The sequence below is a fragment of the Bos indicus genome, chromosome 19, assembly GCF_029378745.1.
Source record: "Bos indicus isolate NIAB-ARS_2022 breed Sahiwal x Tharparkar chromosome 19, NIAB-ARS_B.indTharparkar_mat_pri_1.0, whole genome shotgun sequence".
NCBI classification, from domain to species: Eukaryota; Metazoa; Chordata; class Mammalia; order Artiodactyla; family Bovidae; genus Bos; species Bos indicus.
In genome coordinates, this window is record NC_091778.1 from 26,035,851 (window position 1) to 26,052,792 (window position 16,942).

The 16,942-nt window shown below is 41.5% G+C and overlaps 1 protein-coding gene across 2 annotated transcripts in view; it reads right to left on the reverse strand.

Moving 5' to 3' along the window:
• Positions 1–16,942, reverse strand: part of ANKFY1 (ankyrin repeat and FYVE domain containing 1) — a 69,429-nt gene that overhangs the window by 44,236 nt on the left and 8,251 nt on the right. For both annotated transcript variants that reach the window (XM_070772857.1, XM_070772856.1), the window contains exons 2-3: positions 8,795–8,987; positions 3,898–4,016 (exon numbers count right to left, since the gene is read on the reverse strand). In XM_070772857.1, the coding sequence (XP_070628958.1) occupies positions 3,898–4,016; positions 8,795–8,987 (312 nt within the window). The remainder of the gene's footprint in view (positions 1–3,897; positions 4,017–8,794; positions 8,988–16,942) is intronic.

Consider the following 16,942-nt stretch of genomic DNA (forward strand, 5'->3'; position numbering starts at 1 on the left):
CAGAGATTAGAGGGAAAAACACAAAAGCCATGTTAGGATGGAGTAAGGGGACATGACCACAGATAAAACAGATCACTTGAAGCTCTAAGATAATCTCAGGGTCGGGGGCAGATCTCAGCTGTTAGCAGGAGGCCACAAGGCCATCTGAGTGTCCTCATGACACATCAGCTAACCTGTCCCAAAGTGCGCAATCCACAAGGCAGGGCAAGGAAGAAGTCTCTGAAGTAACACGTTATTATTTACAAGCTCAGTCGGCCTGTACCTAAGAGGAGGGGAATCAGGATCCACCCGGGAAGGGAGGAATATCAGATAATTCATGGACACATCTTAAACTACCATGGATATCAACAAAATACTGAAACCAAACAAGCTAGAACCAGGAGTTCTCACACGATCTAACAGATATTGCTAAATTTCTCTTGAAAACGTGAACTACCACTGTCCTGTAAGTTTGCTTGAGCACCTGGGTGTGCCTGAGCACAGAGTCTGGGACCCTACGCTCCTTTCACAACACAGGGCGACCTCCCAGGTCCGTGTTCAGTGTGCAGTTTTCCTGACTGGACTGAAAAGGAAGGATGATGCTTTCTGGTTTCGGAACGGCTTGACAGGACCCAGAACACATTCCAGGAAAGCTGAATGACTCACCATAAACACTCATGCCAGGGAACCATAAGATCTCTGCTGGAGGAGGCATGCAAGAAACTTTAGCTTCACAGCAGCTATTCTATGGCACTGGAACTGCTCAGTGTCAGCTGCTACTGCTGAAGTGACAGAGAGAGGCTATAAACAAACCACCGAGCCTGAAGCAGACTGCTTTACTTCCCAAAGAAGTAAATATCGTGCATCAAGATTTGCTGTACCGTGTCGCACTAACGTTTATATCCTTTCTCTTCCCAGCTGATCAGTCAATAATTTTATAAATGTATCTTTATACATAAAATAATCAAGAAATACAAAGCTAATTCATACATTTTAAAGCTTTACATTTTGAAACAATGTGAGACTTATAGAACAGGTGTAGAGTTCCCATGTACCTTCCACTAATATCCTCCCCTAATATCAGCACCTTGCATAACCAGGGCACAATGATTACAACCAAGTGGTTAGGACTGATACAATACTATTAACCAATTACAGACCTTTACAAACTTTGCCAATTATCCCAATAATGTCCTTTTATGGTCCAGAATCCAATTGAGGGTTCCACCTTGAATTTTATTATTTATTATCATATCTCCTAAATCTCCTCCAAAATGAAACAATTTCTAAGTCTTACCTTTCATGACCTTGCCAGTAATTCTGTGGAATGTTCCTCAACTTGGGTTAACCTGATGGTTTCTCACAATTAGATTGAGGTCATGCATTTCTGGCAAGAATCTTACAGAAGTGACTGTGACTTTGTTACTGGGTCAGATCAAGCACACATTTTACTTTTTTGAACAAGGTATGATTTAAGAAAATTTTCATTGTGTCCAAATACCTTTTATTATTATTTTTTTTTCCCAAATACCTTTTAAATACTTGGTATATAATGCCTATTTTATATTTCTCAACATGGGCTAAAATTCTTAAAACAATTAACAGAATTAAAGTTGTGCTGGGACTTCCTTGGTAGTCCAGTGGCTAAGACTCTGTGCTCCCAATGCAAGGGGCATGGTTTGGATCCCAGTCAGGGAACCAGATCCCACATGCTACATACAACTATAGATCCTGTAGGCCGTAACTAAGACCTGGTACAATAAGGTAAACAAATTAATCAATTTAAAAAATTAAGTTGTGCTTATTTTGAATTTTAAGAAATATCAATTACAAAAGAATTTCAAACGAAAATGTGAGTCTTAGGATGTCAATCTAAGAATGTAAGTACCATACAAACAGGAATTTAACTTTATTCACTGCTATATCCCTAGTACCTTGCAAAGTGCCTGCCACTGAGCATTTGTGATATTAATGGAATAATTTTGAAGAAACAGAACACCAGTAGATCCATAAGATGATTTCCCCACAAGTGGGGAGAAGGTTCAACATTTAAAACACAGCTTTTACCCTATTTATACACTTGTTTACAAGAGCCTGTTTCCAACCTCCCTCAGCTGCGGGCAGCCATGGGCAGCAGTGCTTCCAGGTGTCGTGTAACACACAGGCTTTTTTGGTAGTTTCAGCTGCTGTGAGCCCAAATTTAGGCAATCACACCTATGCCCATCCAGGCAACTCAGCAGGACTCTGGGCAAGACACACAAACCTGAACAGGTCCACAGGCGCCACCATCTCCTTGGAGCCCTTCAAGTGAAGTGGAAGGCACTCAGCCATGCCCAGCTCTTTGTGACCCCATAGGTTATACAGTCCATGGAATTCTCCAGGCCAGAACACTGGAGTGGGTAGCCTTTCCCTTCTCCAGGGGATCTTTCCAACTCAGGGATCAAACCCAAATCTCCTGCATTGCAGGCTGATTCTTTACCAGCTGAGCCACAAGGGAAGCCCAAGAATACTGGAGTGGGTAGCCTATCCCTTCTCCAGGGGATCTTCCTGACCTGGGAATCAAACCAGGGTCTCCTGCACTGCAAGTGTATTCTTTACCAACTGAGCTATCAGGGAAGCCTTGGAACCCTTCAAAGATAGACTTTATAAAGGAAAGTAAAGATGCCATAAGTTCTACCACAGATATCTTAGTAGGTGCCTGATTTACCAAAGCCACCAAAAATTCTGACTCTGCAGCTGCTCATTTCTCAAAGCAAACCTTACAGCAGGGATCAAACCACGGCGACGAATTTTTTGAACAAAGACATAATTCAGCAGACTTTTCATACAGCCAATCACTTCTGCAAGTAACTCATATCTTAATGCGTGGGTATGCTCCTTACCATATGGTATCAGTCTTTTGATTTTTTTAAAAATATGAAAGTATAACACATTTCAGAGAAGGCAATGGCACCCCACTCCAGTACTCTTGCCTGGAAAATCCCATAGACAGAGGAGCCTGGTAGGCTGCAGTCCATGGGGTCTCGAAGAGTCAGACATGAATGAGTGACTTCACTTTCACGCATCGGAGAAGGAAATGGCAACCCACTCCAGTGTTCTTGCCTGGAGAATCCCAGGGACGGGGGAGCCTGGTGGGCTGCCGCCTATGGGGTCACACAGAGTTGGACATGACTGAAGTGACTTAGCAGCAGCAGCAGCATAACACATTTACAGGAGACCTGTAATTCTCTTGATTATTAACAGCAGAATTAAACTTTAAATTTGCTCTTTTGTAACAGCAGTTAGGCAAATACTAAGTGAAAATGCAATTTTGAAGTGAACTTTTGAAAATGATGTTTTTAAGTTTACTTAACCACCGTATTTACCCAAATTCTACAAAATATATGTGCCACAAAAACAGTAACATTAAACAGTTAAAGCACTTAAATTCTGAAGACAGCTGGTCATCCTTTGATTTTAAAGAATGAATATTCTTATTTTTTGCAGTAACTGTTACTTCTGAATTCAGTTCTTACAGACCAGGAAAAGTATTTTGGCAGCTAGAGTTAAATTTTAACCAGCTGAACAGCAGCAGGACTTTCTCTTAGTGGAAACAAATTTTTTTTCTACATATGCTCTCATATTTATAACATACTACTATATGAAAAGTTATGTGGAGAGATATTCTTATTTTATAAATTATAGTAAGAATACTGTAGTTCCTCAAATATTTATGATTTTTTAGCCAGATATTTAACAGAAGTGTCCACAAAGTACTACCTAATGACTCACTATTTAACTAGTTTATGGTCACCAGCAATTCGTAAGAGAAGCATTCTACTTCCACTAAGCCACAAATACTTCAAAGTGACACATCACAACTTCTGCCAAGTGCTCGTGTGCCGGGAGTTTTGAGTCCCCAGCCGGTCAGAGGCTCACCTGACAGGTCCAGCTCCTCGGTGGAAGACAAACTGGCCAGACTCCAGCTGTCACTGCGGGCCGCCAGGACAAACTTGTGGGCATTGATGTGCCTGCTCCCAACCTTTATCTTCAAGTCACTGAGGAAGAAAAATACCCACAGGTATAAAAAGAAAAAATATCATTATAACTAGGTATAGCTGGAATTCACAGCCAATCAGTATGTGAGTACTGACTGACCAACATACTTCTGTGAAAGAAAAAAAAAAAATCACAGCAAAAGTATATCTCTATGCTAGCACTGATGGGTCATATTTATAATGCATTGCTAGACATGTTTCCTATTTCTAACTTCTAGCTTTTAGTTCACATGGGATGCTCTGCTTTCAAAGACATTCCCTAACATCACCCCCATGATGGTGCAGCCTACAAGTTACAAAGGATGACTAATATTCATATAAAGAGTAGAAGAGGTTTTATGTAGCAAAAATCAAGATAAATCATCAGGGAGAAATAGACTGAAAGACTAAAGACTGTGATAAGAGCTCTCAGCCTACCATGCTATGATGCTCCACACCGTATTAATGCTTAAGCAAGGTTAATCCAAGAACTATAAATAAATTACTTTGATAAAACAATCAAGAATATGAAATATGAAACCCAATATCTGGACTCCTGTTCTCATCAGAAACACTCAGACCTACTATTGGCCATTTTTTAACTCAACCATTTATAAAGAAAAGGGGTGAGGTATCTTTTCTTCAAACATGTTTCCATATATATGACATACCATTATATGAAAAGAGCTTTCCAAATAGTTATTCATACTTAACTCTGAAATGTCAGATGTCAAGGTAGGACAGCATCTGGGCAGTTAACAAACACCTAAGGATGACCCACTAGGCTGGCAGAAGCATGTGCCATATGGCTAACTGGCAGCAACCCACAGTCACACATCGTCATCTCCTTGCTTGTATTTGTGGGGCTTTTTACTTGCATATTTCCCTTGAAAATAACTTGTTAGGTCGGAAAGCCTTTAGAAACTAAATACTTAAAAACTATTATGTACAAGAAAAGGAAGAAGAAAAAAAATTTTACACGGATTAACTCATGCACTTAAAAGGAGACAAACAAGAATACGGTTTCAACACGATGCTTGATGCAGACACATTTCGCCCCACAAAAGCAATCTCTAGAACATACATTATAATTATGTGAGCATATCAACAATTCCAGTTCTATTAAAGAACTAACCAAGCTGCAACGAATTATCTTAGATTAAAAGAACAGGGTATTTATTAATACTGTTAACACAGAACATTATTCACAAAGAACAGAATTGACATTCTATTTAAAGCAAAACGTAAAACTGTCTCATATCATATCCTGTGATAAAGTTAAAAAAATATAATGAAAACAAAGCACGAATAACTTTTAAACTCTGAATGTATTTACAAAGTATTACATTCTAAGAACATAAATGAACAGTCACTGCTTACTATTTCTACTACGCATCTTGAGTTTAGCCACAAAATTATAAAAATGAATGTTTCTATAAAATTCCTACTATTATTCACGAATGTCAAGTCAAAGTTTTTTCTTTTATAGTCTAATATGAGAAACCTATATGCAGGTCAGGAAGCAACAGTTACTGGACATGGAACAACAGACTGGTTCCAAATAGGAAAATGAGTACGTCAAGGCTGTATATTGTCACCCTGCTTATTTAACTTATATGCAGAGTACATCACGAGAAACACTGGGCTGGAAGAAGCACAAGCTGGAATCAAGATTGCTGGGAAAAATATCAATAACCTCAGATATGCAGATGACACCACCCTTATATCAAAAAGTGAAGAGGAACTAAAAAGCCTCTTGGTGAAAGTGAAAAAGGAGAGTGAAAAAGTTGGCTTAAAGCTCAACATTCAGAAAATGAAGATCATGGCATCTGGCCCCATCACTTCATGGGAAATAGATGGGGAAACAGTGGAAACAGTGTCAGACTTTATTTTGGGGGGCTCCAAAATCACTGCAGATGGTGACTGCAGCCGTGAAATTAAAAGACACTTACTCCTTGGAAGAAAATATATGACCAACCTAGATAGCATATTGAAAAGCAGAGACATTACTTTGCTAACAAAGGTCCGTCTAGTCAAGGCCATGGTTTTTCCAGTAGTCATGTATGGATGTGAGACTTGGACTGAGAAGAAAGCTGAGCGCCAAAGAATTGATGCTTTTGAACTGTGGTGTTGGAGAAGACTCTTGAGAGTCCCTTGGACTGCAAGGAGATCCAACCAGTCCATTCTGAAGATCAGCCCTGGGATTTCTTTGGAAGGAATGATGTTAAAGCTGAAACTCCAGTACTTTGGCCACCTCAGGCGAAGAGTTGACTCATTGGAAAAGACTCTGATGCTGGGAGGGATTGGGGGCAGGAGGAGAAGGGGATGACAGAGGATGAGATGGCTGGATGGCATCACTGACTTGATGGACGTGAGTCTGAGTCAACTCCAGGAGTTGGTGATGGACAGGGAGGCCTGGCGTGCTGCGATTCATGGGGTCGCAAAGAGTCGGACATGACTGAGCGACTGAACTGAACTGATCCCAAAGAGACGGAGAAGGAAATGGCAACCCACTCCAGTACTACTGCCTGGGAAATCCCATGGTCAGAGAGGAGACTGGTGAGCTACAGTCCATGGGGGTCGCAAAAGTCAGACACTAAACAATCCCAAAGAGAAATAAATATAAGAATTTCACTAATAATCTCTAATAGTGATAATTTTTAAAAATATAATTCAAAAATGGAAACTTGGGACAGGTCAAGTCTTTGAAGACTATACATAAACAACTGGGAGGCTAGCAATTTTTTAAAGTTTTTCATTCTAGTCATTTAAAGGCATTTCCTTTTAAAATATGGATACAAGGATGTTGTCACTGAAGAGGAAGCATAAAGAAAGAGCTTCTTGCTAGAGTGTCTTAAGCACTCAGACAGGAAAAATTATGTTTGGTTGTAAACAACTACAAAGCGACTAACACTTTCACTTTCAACCATCATTTTTAAGTATCTTATGGGACAAAAGCCTTCCCCTGAACTTTAGCTAAGAAGTGCACCAATTTCTTCCACATTGCTCAATTTAAAAATGTAACACTAACTCTCCAATTACTCTACTAAAATGCACATAAAAACACTAAACTCTTCAACAAAACACACGTTCATGGGACAAAAGGTTTTTTTTTTATCCCTTATCTTGGTAAAAGAGAATCTGCTTTAGAAATTTATATTCTACTTTCAGTTATTCCATGCAAAAGCTCAGTCCTCTTCAAAGTCTCCATTCCCCATCTGATCACTGGTTGTAGATAACAAAGGTATTTGGCCTTTTGATAAAAGGACAGGTTTTAGAAGCGGAAGAGAGACCCACCAGAACCCTGGGACCACACCACAGCTGACCAGGTAAAAAGTTGCCAGAAGAAGAAACTGCCCAGTCTCATTCCCACTGTCTCCTAGAAAGACTACAGTGTAAGAATGCAGTCAACTGTTACGTAATAGGGAAAGTAAACGGTGGGAATTCTAACGGGAAAGAGCCCTGGACAGTGAGAGAGCTGTGTCGGCGTCCTGGAGCCAGTGAGAACAAAGTTTTCACTTATCCATGGGAAAAAGAGGAGAAGGAAAAAAAGAGAGAGAGAGAGTGACCTATATTTTACAAGTAGCTGCATCCATTAGATTTAAAGAAAGGCTCCTTTACTCAGAGTGTGTAATTCCCATTTCTCGGTATTCAATTTTTCTTTTCTTTTAGAAATGATTAAGATGGTAGATGGCAGTTCTGGATTTTGATCGATTTTAAATGTCTTATTTCCCAATTTTACTAAATCATCTATTCCAATCTTGCCTCTCTAGTAGGCAAATCCTGCTAGGCACATTCATGTCCATGTTTCTTTTCCACAACTGCAGCCATCATCCCAGTTCAGTCCTTCATCACTTCTGGCCTGATTCTGCTCTTGTTCTCTTTATAATTTTGCCTACATGATGTTACCAGGCTAATCTGCCTGAAACACTACTTTATGACATTCCTGTAAATTTGAAAACCCTATTTCACACTTCCTAAAGGATCAAGTCCAATTTCCTCACCTTGGCATCCCAATGCAACCCACCCTACCCTTCCCACCACTCCAGTGCTCCTCTGCATGGGTATGTACCCTACAGTGGGCCCCCTCCTCTAAATCCTCCACACATTCCCATCTGTTGAGTCTGTTCTCAGCCAGTCCCTCTACTAGTGACATTACTGTCTTTACTAAATCGTACTCAGCCTTTAACATTTACCATAAAACTCACTCAAAACAGTAGCTTAAAAACTGAGCACTTACTATATGCCAGACAGTGTTTTTCTAAGTGCTCAAACAGTATTTATTAATTTAATCCACACAATAACTCTAGCTCAGTTCAGAAGCTCAGTCGTGTCTGACTGTGTGACCCCACGGACTGCAGCATACCAGGCCTCCCTGACCATCAGCAACTCCTGGAGTTTACTCATGTTCTTTGAGGTCAGTGATGCCATCCAAACATCTAATCTCAATAACCCTGAGGTAAATAGTATTCTTATCCCCATTTTACAGATGAGGAGCCTGAGGCACATCATACAGTTCCAGGTCACATAGCCAGGAAGTGGCCAGCTGAACTGTGTGACCCCAAAGTCCACCCTCAACCATCATGCTACACCAACCAGTAGCTCCAAGATGACTTATTTGACCAGCCCAAGAGAAAATGAATTCCTCCCCTGAATCCCTGAACTTGCAAGCTAATTCCTAATCTGTACCAGGGATGCAATCACCAGGACACCCATACTCTGTGCTGAAGACCAGCAGAAAGCAAGAGAGAAAGCCAAAGGGTCTGCTTCTCCAAACTGGCCCCGTGCCAGAAGCTCACCTATACTGCTCCTGCTCGTAGAGGTCGGCCACGATCGTCAGCAGGCGGCTGATGAAGGACTCACTGCTGCTTTCTTTCTTTGCTTGTGCAGCTAAAAGAGTGCATCTCTTCTCTGTCTCTGCCAATTTCTTCTGCAGCTTGACATACTCTTGTCGGAGAAGCATCAAGTGCTTCTCCAACTTGGCCACCTCCTCTGCAAGGGAGACAAAGAATCAAGTTTACCACGCTAGGTGTAAACAGACAGCAATCACTCATCCCTCATCCCACAGCTAGGATGGGATTACCAAAACGACCACAGCTGATGCTTGAACAACACGGGTTTGAACTGCCTGGGTTTACTTACACACGGATATTTTCCAGTAGTAAATACTATACAGCAGGGGCCCCCAAGCAACTCCATCTGAGGTGGAGCTGATGTAATAATAATAGAAATAAAGTGCACAATAAATGTAATGCTCTTGAATCATCTGGAAACCCTCCTCCACCCCTCAGTCCATGGAGAAGCTGTTTTCCTTGAAACTGGTCCCTGGTGCCAAAAAGGTTGGGGACGGCTGCAACACCATCTGCAGTTGGTTGACTCCAAAGATCTGGAAGAATCAAGGTCACGGAGGGCTCTAAGTTACACGCGGATTTTCCACTCTGCCGGAAGGTAAGGCAGAGTTCCTAGCCACTGATATTGTTCAAGGGTCAACCGTAGTCACATGATGTTCCTACTATTTCTTACTGATACTCCTACAAGACCAAGAATGGTGTTGTTCAGGGTGCCGTCACGTTGCAGGGATTTCTTCTCCATTTCCCTGAAGATCAGTTTTCAAACCGCTAATAGGAATTAGTAAATTCTACATGTCACATGCTGTTTTACAAGTTTTCTGTGAATCTCACAGGGACCCCATGGGGCAGGTACTATTATGACTAGCCACTTTACAGAGGAGGGCACTGGGGTACAGAGAGGCTAAGAATTTGTCCAAGGCCACGAAGCTGGCGAGACGTGTGGGGCTAGGACAACAGCCCAGGCATTCAGTGCCTATCCGCCACTATCCCAAACTACCTGATACCTGCCCTACCTCGGGAAGGCTCAGGGCAGTCAATAACCAGATGGAAGCAGGTCATATCCCACAGGTGTGCTGGGGCAGATTCTAAAGGTTGAAAACCACTGTTTTTGACTCATTCAAAATTTACCAAGTATCTGTGAGGGGCCTGATAGTACAGTACTTAAGCAAAATCAGACATGTCTTTCCTCTGAGCTTTTAGTTACTGGGGAAGTAAACGTTTATAATTATAACAACTGCAACAACTAAATGAAAAGCTACAACTCAGATCAGTACTAGAAAGAACAGAGCTTTGAGAACCTATAATAAAGAAATTTGTGTGTGTGTGTGTGTTCAGAAGTGAGTTTCCTGTTGTTGGTCTTTGCCAATCCCATTCAAAACCTATTTTCACAAACATACATTCTTCTTTTTTTTTTAATTTTATTTTTAAACTTTACAATATTGTATTAGTTTTGCCAAATATCGAAATGAATCTGCCACAGGTATACATGTGTTCCCCATCCTGAACCCTCCTCCCTCCTCCCTCCTCATACCATCCCTCTGAGTCGTCCCAGTGCACCAGAGAAATTTAACTTAGGACATTAGGGAAGGCTTCTCTGAGGAAGCAAAGTCCAGAAACTTCTCTCTTACCTGCAGTCTTGGTGGGGATTCAGGCAATCATGAATATCACATCCATGGAACTACAGTGCTGCTGTGGTCATCCTCTGGGCCACAGAACATTCACTCCTCTACTCCCCACCACAGAAACCCCAAATCTGGACACAGCCCTCAGGGCCATCTCCTACCTTCTCTGACAACGTCTTGAGAAAACTGAGCAACTGCCAACAATCCCCACTGTACCAAAAGCTACTCCCGTCTACCCCCTGCCTTCTCAGAGACTGCAGCTCCCTCCTACGCAAGCTTACGCACTCCACCTCTGCTCCAAACCCTTCACTCTCCCCAGGTCCTTTGCTTTATCATCAACCGCCCCAGCTCCAGCAACTTCAATCTCTTTCAGCTGGAACCCTCTCATCAGCACAAACACCGGCCTAGGTCTCTACCAACAGTAAAATAAAACTCTCCTTTCACACATCTGACCACCCCTGCCCTTCCATCTCTAGCTACCACACACATTTCCTCACACACTATCACCCTGCCATTCCCTCCCTCTGTCCCCACTACCCCCTTGAAGCCCCTCTCAATGATGACCTTCTAATTGCCAAATCTAAGACACTTGCCAGTGGTACTCCTCTCAGCACAGGACACTGCTGTCCATCCTGCTTTTTTCTTCTTTCAACCACCACCATGCCACCTTCTCTCCAATTCTGGTGCTCTGTCACTTCCACATGCTTCTCTGCACATCCCTCCAAACCCTCCACCACTGATATTCCCCAGGAGGTCTACCCCTGGCCTTCTCAACTGTGCCATCTTCCAAGGCAGCTATATCAGATCCTTGGTCTGTGGTTAAAACCAAAATCTAGCGCCAGTGATCCGTAGACCCTTCTCTCTATGCAGATCTCTCTTCTTAGCTTCAAGCAAATTGCTTTTCGTATGGTCCCTGTATTAATAAATGACACACCATCTCTCCCAGTTACCTGCAGAAGAGATGTGGGAGTCATCTTGGATGTCTCCCACTCACTCGTATGGCTCCAACCCTATGCCAGTTCAAAAAGAGATGTTTCCATTCAAAAAACAGGAATAAGTGGTACATGAGAGCGAAGTTATTATGCAACTATTACTGTTTTCAAAGAAATATGTAATACTAAATATGCACATTCAAATTATAGTAACAAAAAATGAGTCTGTGAAGCTAAATATATTTTATAATTTCAATTTTATTATAAACATTCAAATATATGAGGAACAGAACGACAAATACCACAAAATATCAGATTTGTTTTCTTCTTTGCACTTTCTTGCACATTTCAGGTATTCTATAACAAACGTGTTCTGCTTCCATAGTTCAGAGAAGGCAATGGCACCCCACTCCAGTACGCTTGCCTGGAAAATCCCATGGACGGAGGAGCCTGGTAGGCTGCAGTCCATGGGGTTGCGAACAGCCGGACACGACTGAGCGACTTCACTTTCACTTTTCACTTTCATGCATTGGAGAAGGAAATGGCAACCCACTCGTGTTCTTGCCTGGAGAATCCCAGGGACGGGGGAACCTAGTGGGCTGCTGTCTATGGGGTCGCACAGAGTCGGACACGACTGAACCAAGAGCAGCAGCAGCAGCTGCTTTCATAGTTATGAAAAAGTATTTAAAGAGAAACTTGTTTAAATACTTAAATATTAATAGTCTTATCTTCATACATACAAGAGGGAACTTTTTTCTCCTTATGTAGAAGATCTACATTAAATATAAACTAGATATTATCTCAGGTGTAAATCAGCATTCCTGGGCTAACAAAGTAGAAGGCACCTGCAAGATGAAAATTTGCTTATAACTGCTGATCACTGTGCTTATGAGTTATGTATCAGATGAGAATTTCTATAATTTTTTTTTCAAAATACTGCAATTTATTTAGCCTACTAATTTTTATGCCAAATATTGCTTAAAAAAAAAAACCCACTGGCTAAAAGAAAATAGTATTTACAATGATTCTATTGTAATATTTTTCAAATCTTAGCATTTATAACTACAAAATTCCTTTGGCAGGACTCATATCTACACTTCTATTCTGGTGTGACAAATTTACAGGTCACTGGTTTTGAAGAGTTATTTATAGTTACTAGGACTAAAGAGCCAAGAAATTGCAATTATTTACCTGAAATGGAGATGCACAAAGCAGTAAGTTCATGTGATTTTACAAAATGTATACTTATTTTTCCTACAGAGAAAGATATGAAGTTGGTGGCCTCTTTAAAGAAAAACTGGCACTGATTTTCTAGATGTGGTTAACAGAAAATGTAAAAGGACATATAAATTTAGGAGTGACATCAAATTTTGTCCAAAAGTTGCTGTCACTCAGAGCAAAATGAATCTATGGAGTCATGATAATGCTTGTCTTGGGAGGAATGGCAGGAGAGTGGTAACTGGGAGGGCACAGGAGGGGTGCCCTCTGGGTGGTAAGATTATTTTTTTGTTGTTAACTCAGTGGTGGTTACATTTTAAATATGCACATTCAAATTATAAATAATTTTATATAAATTATAAAAGTTTTATTTTGGTAATTCATTGGGCTGTTTTGCCGTTCTTTGCATGTATCTTATGCATCAATTAAGTTTTAAAAAAACTGATATATACACTTGTAGTAGCTTCTGGAGTTTCAAGTGATGGGAATATGAGCCCGTTTAGTAACTAGCTTTGGGTACCATGGGCAGTTTACCTCTCTGAGCTTCAGTTTCTTTATATGTAAAATAAGAAGGGGGATCTTCTACTTGGTGCTGCTGTGAAAATTAAAATTACTATAACTGGCACATGCATGCAAAATTGTCAGCATTTCCTCCACACCCCTTTTATGCTTTCCACAATTACATAATTATTGGTTAAATAATTTAAACTATTGTAACTATTTACACATTTTTTTGAGTCATGAAAAACAGAATGAGTTTCAAATTTTTATTGACCGAGGAATTAAGACCGATCAATTAAAATCACAGCAAATCAATAGGATATTATCAGAAAGATAAGGTGATGAACAAAAGGAAAAACAGAAATGGAAAAACAGTGCTAAATAATGAACGAGCTATCAAGGCTTTAAATGCTTCATCACCTCATATAACAAGTCTGCACTGACAATTCCCAAACCAAAGAGTAAAGCCTAACATGCTTTTAAAAATCGTCATTAGGGAATTCCCTTGTGGTCCTGTGGTTAGGACCCAGTACTTTCACTGCCATGGCCTGGGTTCAATCCCTAGTCGGAACCAAGATCCTGCAAGCCATACAACAAGGCCAAAAAAAAAAAAAAACCACCCTCTTCATTATTATTAATTTGGAAGAAGTGCAAGTTAGTTAGGCTGTATCTTAAAAAAAAAAAAAAAAAGCTCTCCAAGAGGCAACTCTTAACCTATCAGAGGAAAAAGTCAGTCAATGTCTACCATTGATCCATATAAAAAAGGCAGTATTATCACTTAGAGGTCAACAGAGAAGAGGGGAAAGTAGTCTGGGAAGTGGGTTCTGAGGGGTGGCAAAACTTTATTTTTTAAGTCTTGTAATATTATTTGAGTTTTAAATCGATGTGCACTTAGAAAGCAAATATATTATTTTATACAAATTTTAAAGATTATGGAAAACAATTACAAGAATGAGGGAAAATAAATAATTTTCTAATACCCAAGTGTAAGGGTTTTTACACATCACAAAACTTTAGGAAAGGAAGGAACCTAAAGATCACTTCTTCTGGCTCAATTCCCAGACAATAAGCTGAGGAGCACAAAGGGGACAGGCCCATGACCCCTACCCACTTCCAGCCTCAGACTGCTCTTGAGGACATTACTCCCAGACTGGCTGCGTAAGAATCACTTAGGCAATCTGAACTAAAGAGACAGCACCCAAATTCAGCAGATCTGGAGCAGGATCACAGGAAATGTATGTGCTTTTAGATGACATCAGGTGTGGGGATGACTGGCCTGGAGAAAAAGCTCAGCCCCCAGGTCACACACAGTTAGACTGCTCTGGGAATACTACTGTTTAGATAGAAGATCAACAGTACTGCAATTTTTTTTGGTTCATTCATTAGCTTATCCAGAGATGTGCAACTCTTAAGACAGCAACTGTATAACCTAGCAGTTCATTGAAAATTTATAAAGTGCCAGTGTGAAAGTAAAGAAAACCATCTTGGCACACGTTTTTCACAAAGTTGCTGGGTAATGGAGAAGACAGGCAATTAAAAGACAAGCTGAAAACCTGAAAGCACTCTGACAAGGCATATAAATACAGCACAGGGCAAGACCACCTGGCCTTAAGGCGGTGCAAGGAAAGACATCTCGGACAAGTGGCGTTTCACTCCAAAAAATTTAAATAAAGCCTGTCAGTGTTTGCAGCTTACTAGGTCCAGAGAATATAAGGGAAAGGCTTCAGTGATTTACCTTCTTCGTCAGATTTTCCTTTTAAATTAGTATCAGTCAGCCGGTTTGTTGGCTAGGCACAACAGTAGGCTCCAGGAGAAAAACAAATCATTAGAAAGCAAAACCTACTCTTGCCCTCCATAAAGTCACCGGCAAGAAGCCTGCAAGTCACCTGCCTCTGCCTAAGTCAATTTAATGGATAACAAGAGGACACCTTATCTTGCTAGTTCAAACAGGTGGCTATAGTCACATCTTACTTGCCCAAGAGACAGCTGCTAAGTTTTCACAGGGGTTGCCTGTGGCTATGGATTGCAGATTTTTCTTCCCTGAAGCACACTGAACCCATTAACCTTGGTTTCAATTACACCTTATTCTAGCCAAACTTTTGCTCAAGAGTCCCAAAATCCACCAACACTATAGCATCCATAAATGTTCTGCATTTTCATTTCACTTAAACTATCATTCTTATGGAAGATCAGCAGTTGCCCCTTAGAATTTTTTTAAAAGGGCAGTTTAATTTGTACATTTTTCAAATAATACAGCACCAAAGTAGTGCCAACGGAGAAGGCAATGGCACCCCACTCCAGTACGCTTGCCTGGAAAATCCTATGGACAGAAGAGCCCGGTAGGCTGCAGTCCACTGGGTCGCTAAGGGTCGGACACAACTGAGAGTCTTCACTTTCACTTTTCACTTTCATGCATTAGAGAAGAAAATGGCAACCCACTCCAGTGTTCTTGCCTGGAGAATCCCAAGGACGGGGGAGCCTGGTGGGCTGCCGTCTGTGGGGTCGCACAGAGTCGGACATGGCTGAAGCGACTTAGCAGCAGCAGCAGTGCCAAATGTAGAATCTATATAAAATACAGAAGGAGTATCTACAGGAACTCACAAACAGGAGGGACAAGAATGAAACTAACAGTCACAAAGAATCTGGATACTGATTCATGTGCGGGGAACTATGAGGACATTTGCCTCAGAGAGTAGAAAGTTACGCACTCCTCCAACCCTTAAAGATCATAAAAGTTCTATTTCAAAAATGTTCTCAAGGAATCTTTGTAAATTCCTTTGCATACCAGTTCAGTTCAGTTGCTCAGTTGCGTCCGACTCTTTGAGACCCCATGAATCGCAGCACGCCAGGCCTCCCTGTCGATCACCAACTCCCGGAGTTCACTCAAACTCACGTCCATTGATTCGGTGATGCCATCCAGCCATCTCATCCTCTGTCGTCCCCTTCTCCTCCTGCCCCCAATCCCTCCCAGCATTAGAGTCTTTTCCAGTGAGTCAACTCTTCGCATCAGGTGGCCAAAGTACTGGAGTTTCAGCTTCAGCATCAGTCCTTCCAAAGAACACCCAGGACTGATCTCCTTTAGGATGGACTGGCTGGATCTCCTTGCAGTCCAAGGGACTTTCAAGAGTCTTCTCCAACACCACAGTTCAAAAGCATCAATTCTTCGGCGCTCAGCCTTCTTCACAGTCCAACTCTCACATCCATACATGACCACAGGAAAAACCATAGCCTTGACTAGACGGACCTTGGTTGGCAAAGTAATGTCTCTGCTTTTGAATATGCTATCTAGGTTGGTCAGGTACAAACAGGTAAATCCAAAATCTACAGCAATATCCCTAGTAGCTCTCAGAATTACTGACACAAATTTCCACCTGCAGCCTTGACCCTAACACTTGTTTCAGTCAACAGTTCCCTAACAACAATGTGTGTGTGTGTGTGTGTGTGTGTGTGTGTGTGTGTGTGAAGTCGCTCAGTCATGTCTGATTCTGTGACCCCATGGACTGCAGCCCACCAGGCTCCTCTGACCATGGGATTCTCCAGGCAAGAATACTGGAGTGGGTTTCCATTTCCTTGTCCAGGGGATCTTCCTGACCCAGGGATTGAACCCGGGTCTCCCGCATTGTAGGCAGACACTTTACCGTTTGAGCCACCAGGGAAGTCCGAGACATAAACTACGAAGGTTATGATCAGAGAAGAGGTGAGATAAAAGGAGGGTGTTAGGATACAGACTCTCATTCATGAAATCACAGCTGCTCCCCGTCTTGCATCTTTTGCAGGAGAAAACCCTGATCACAAGCACACCAACCAGTGGCACTGCAACTGCC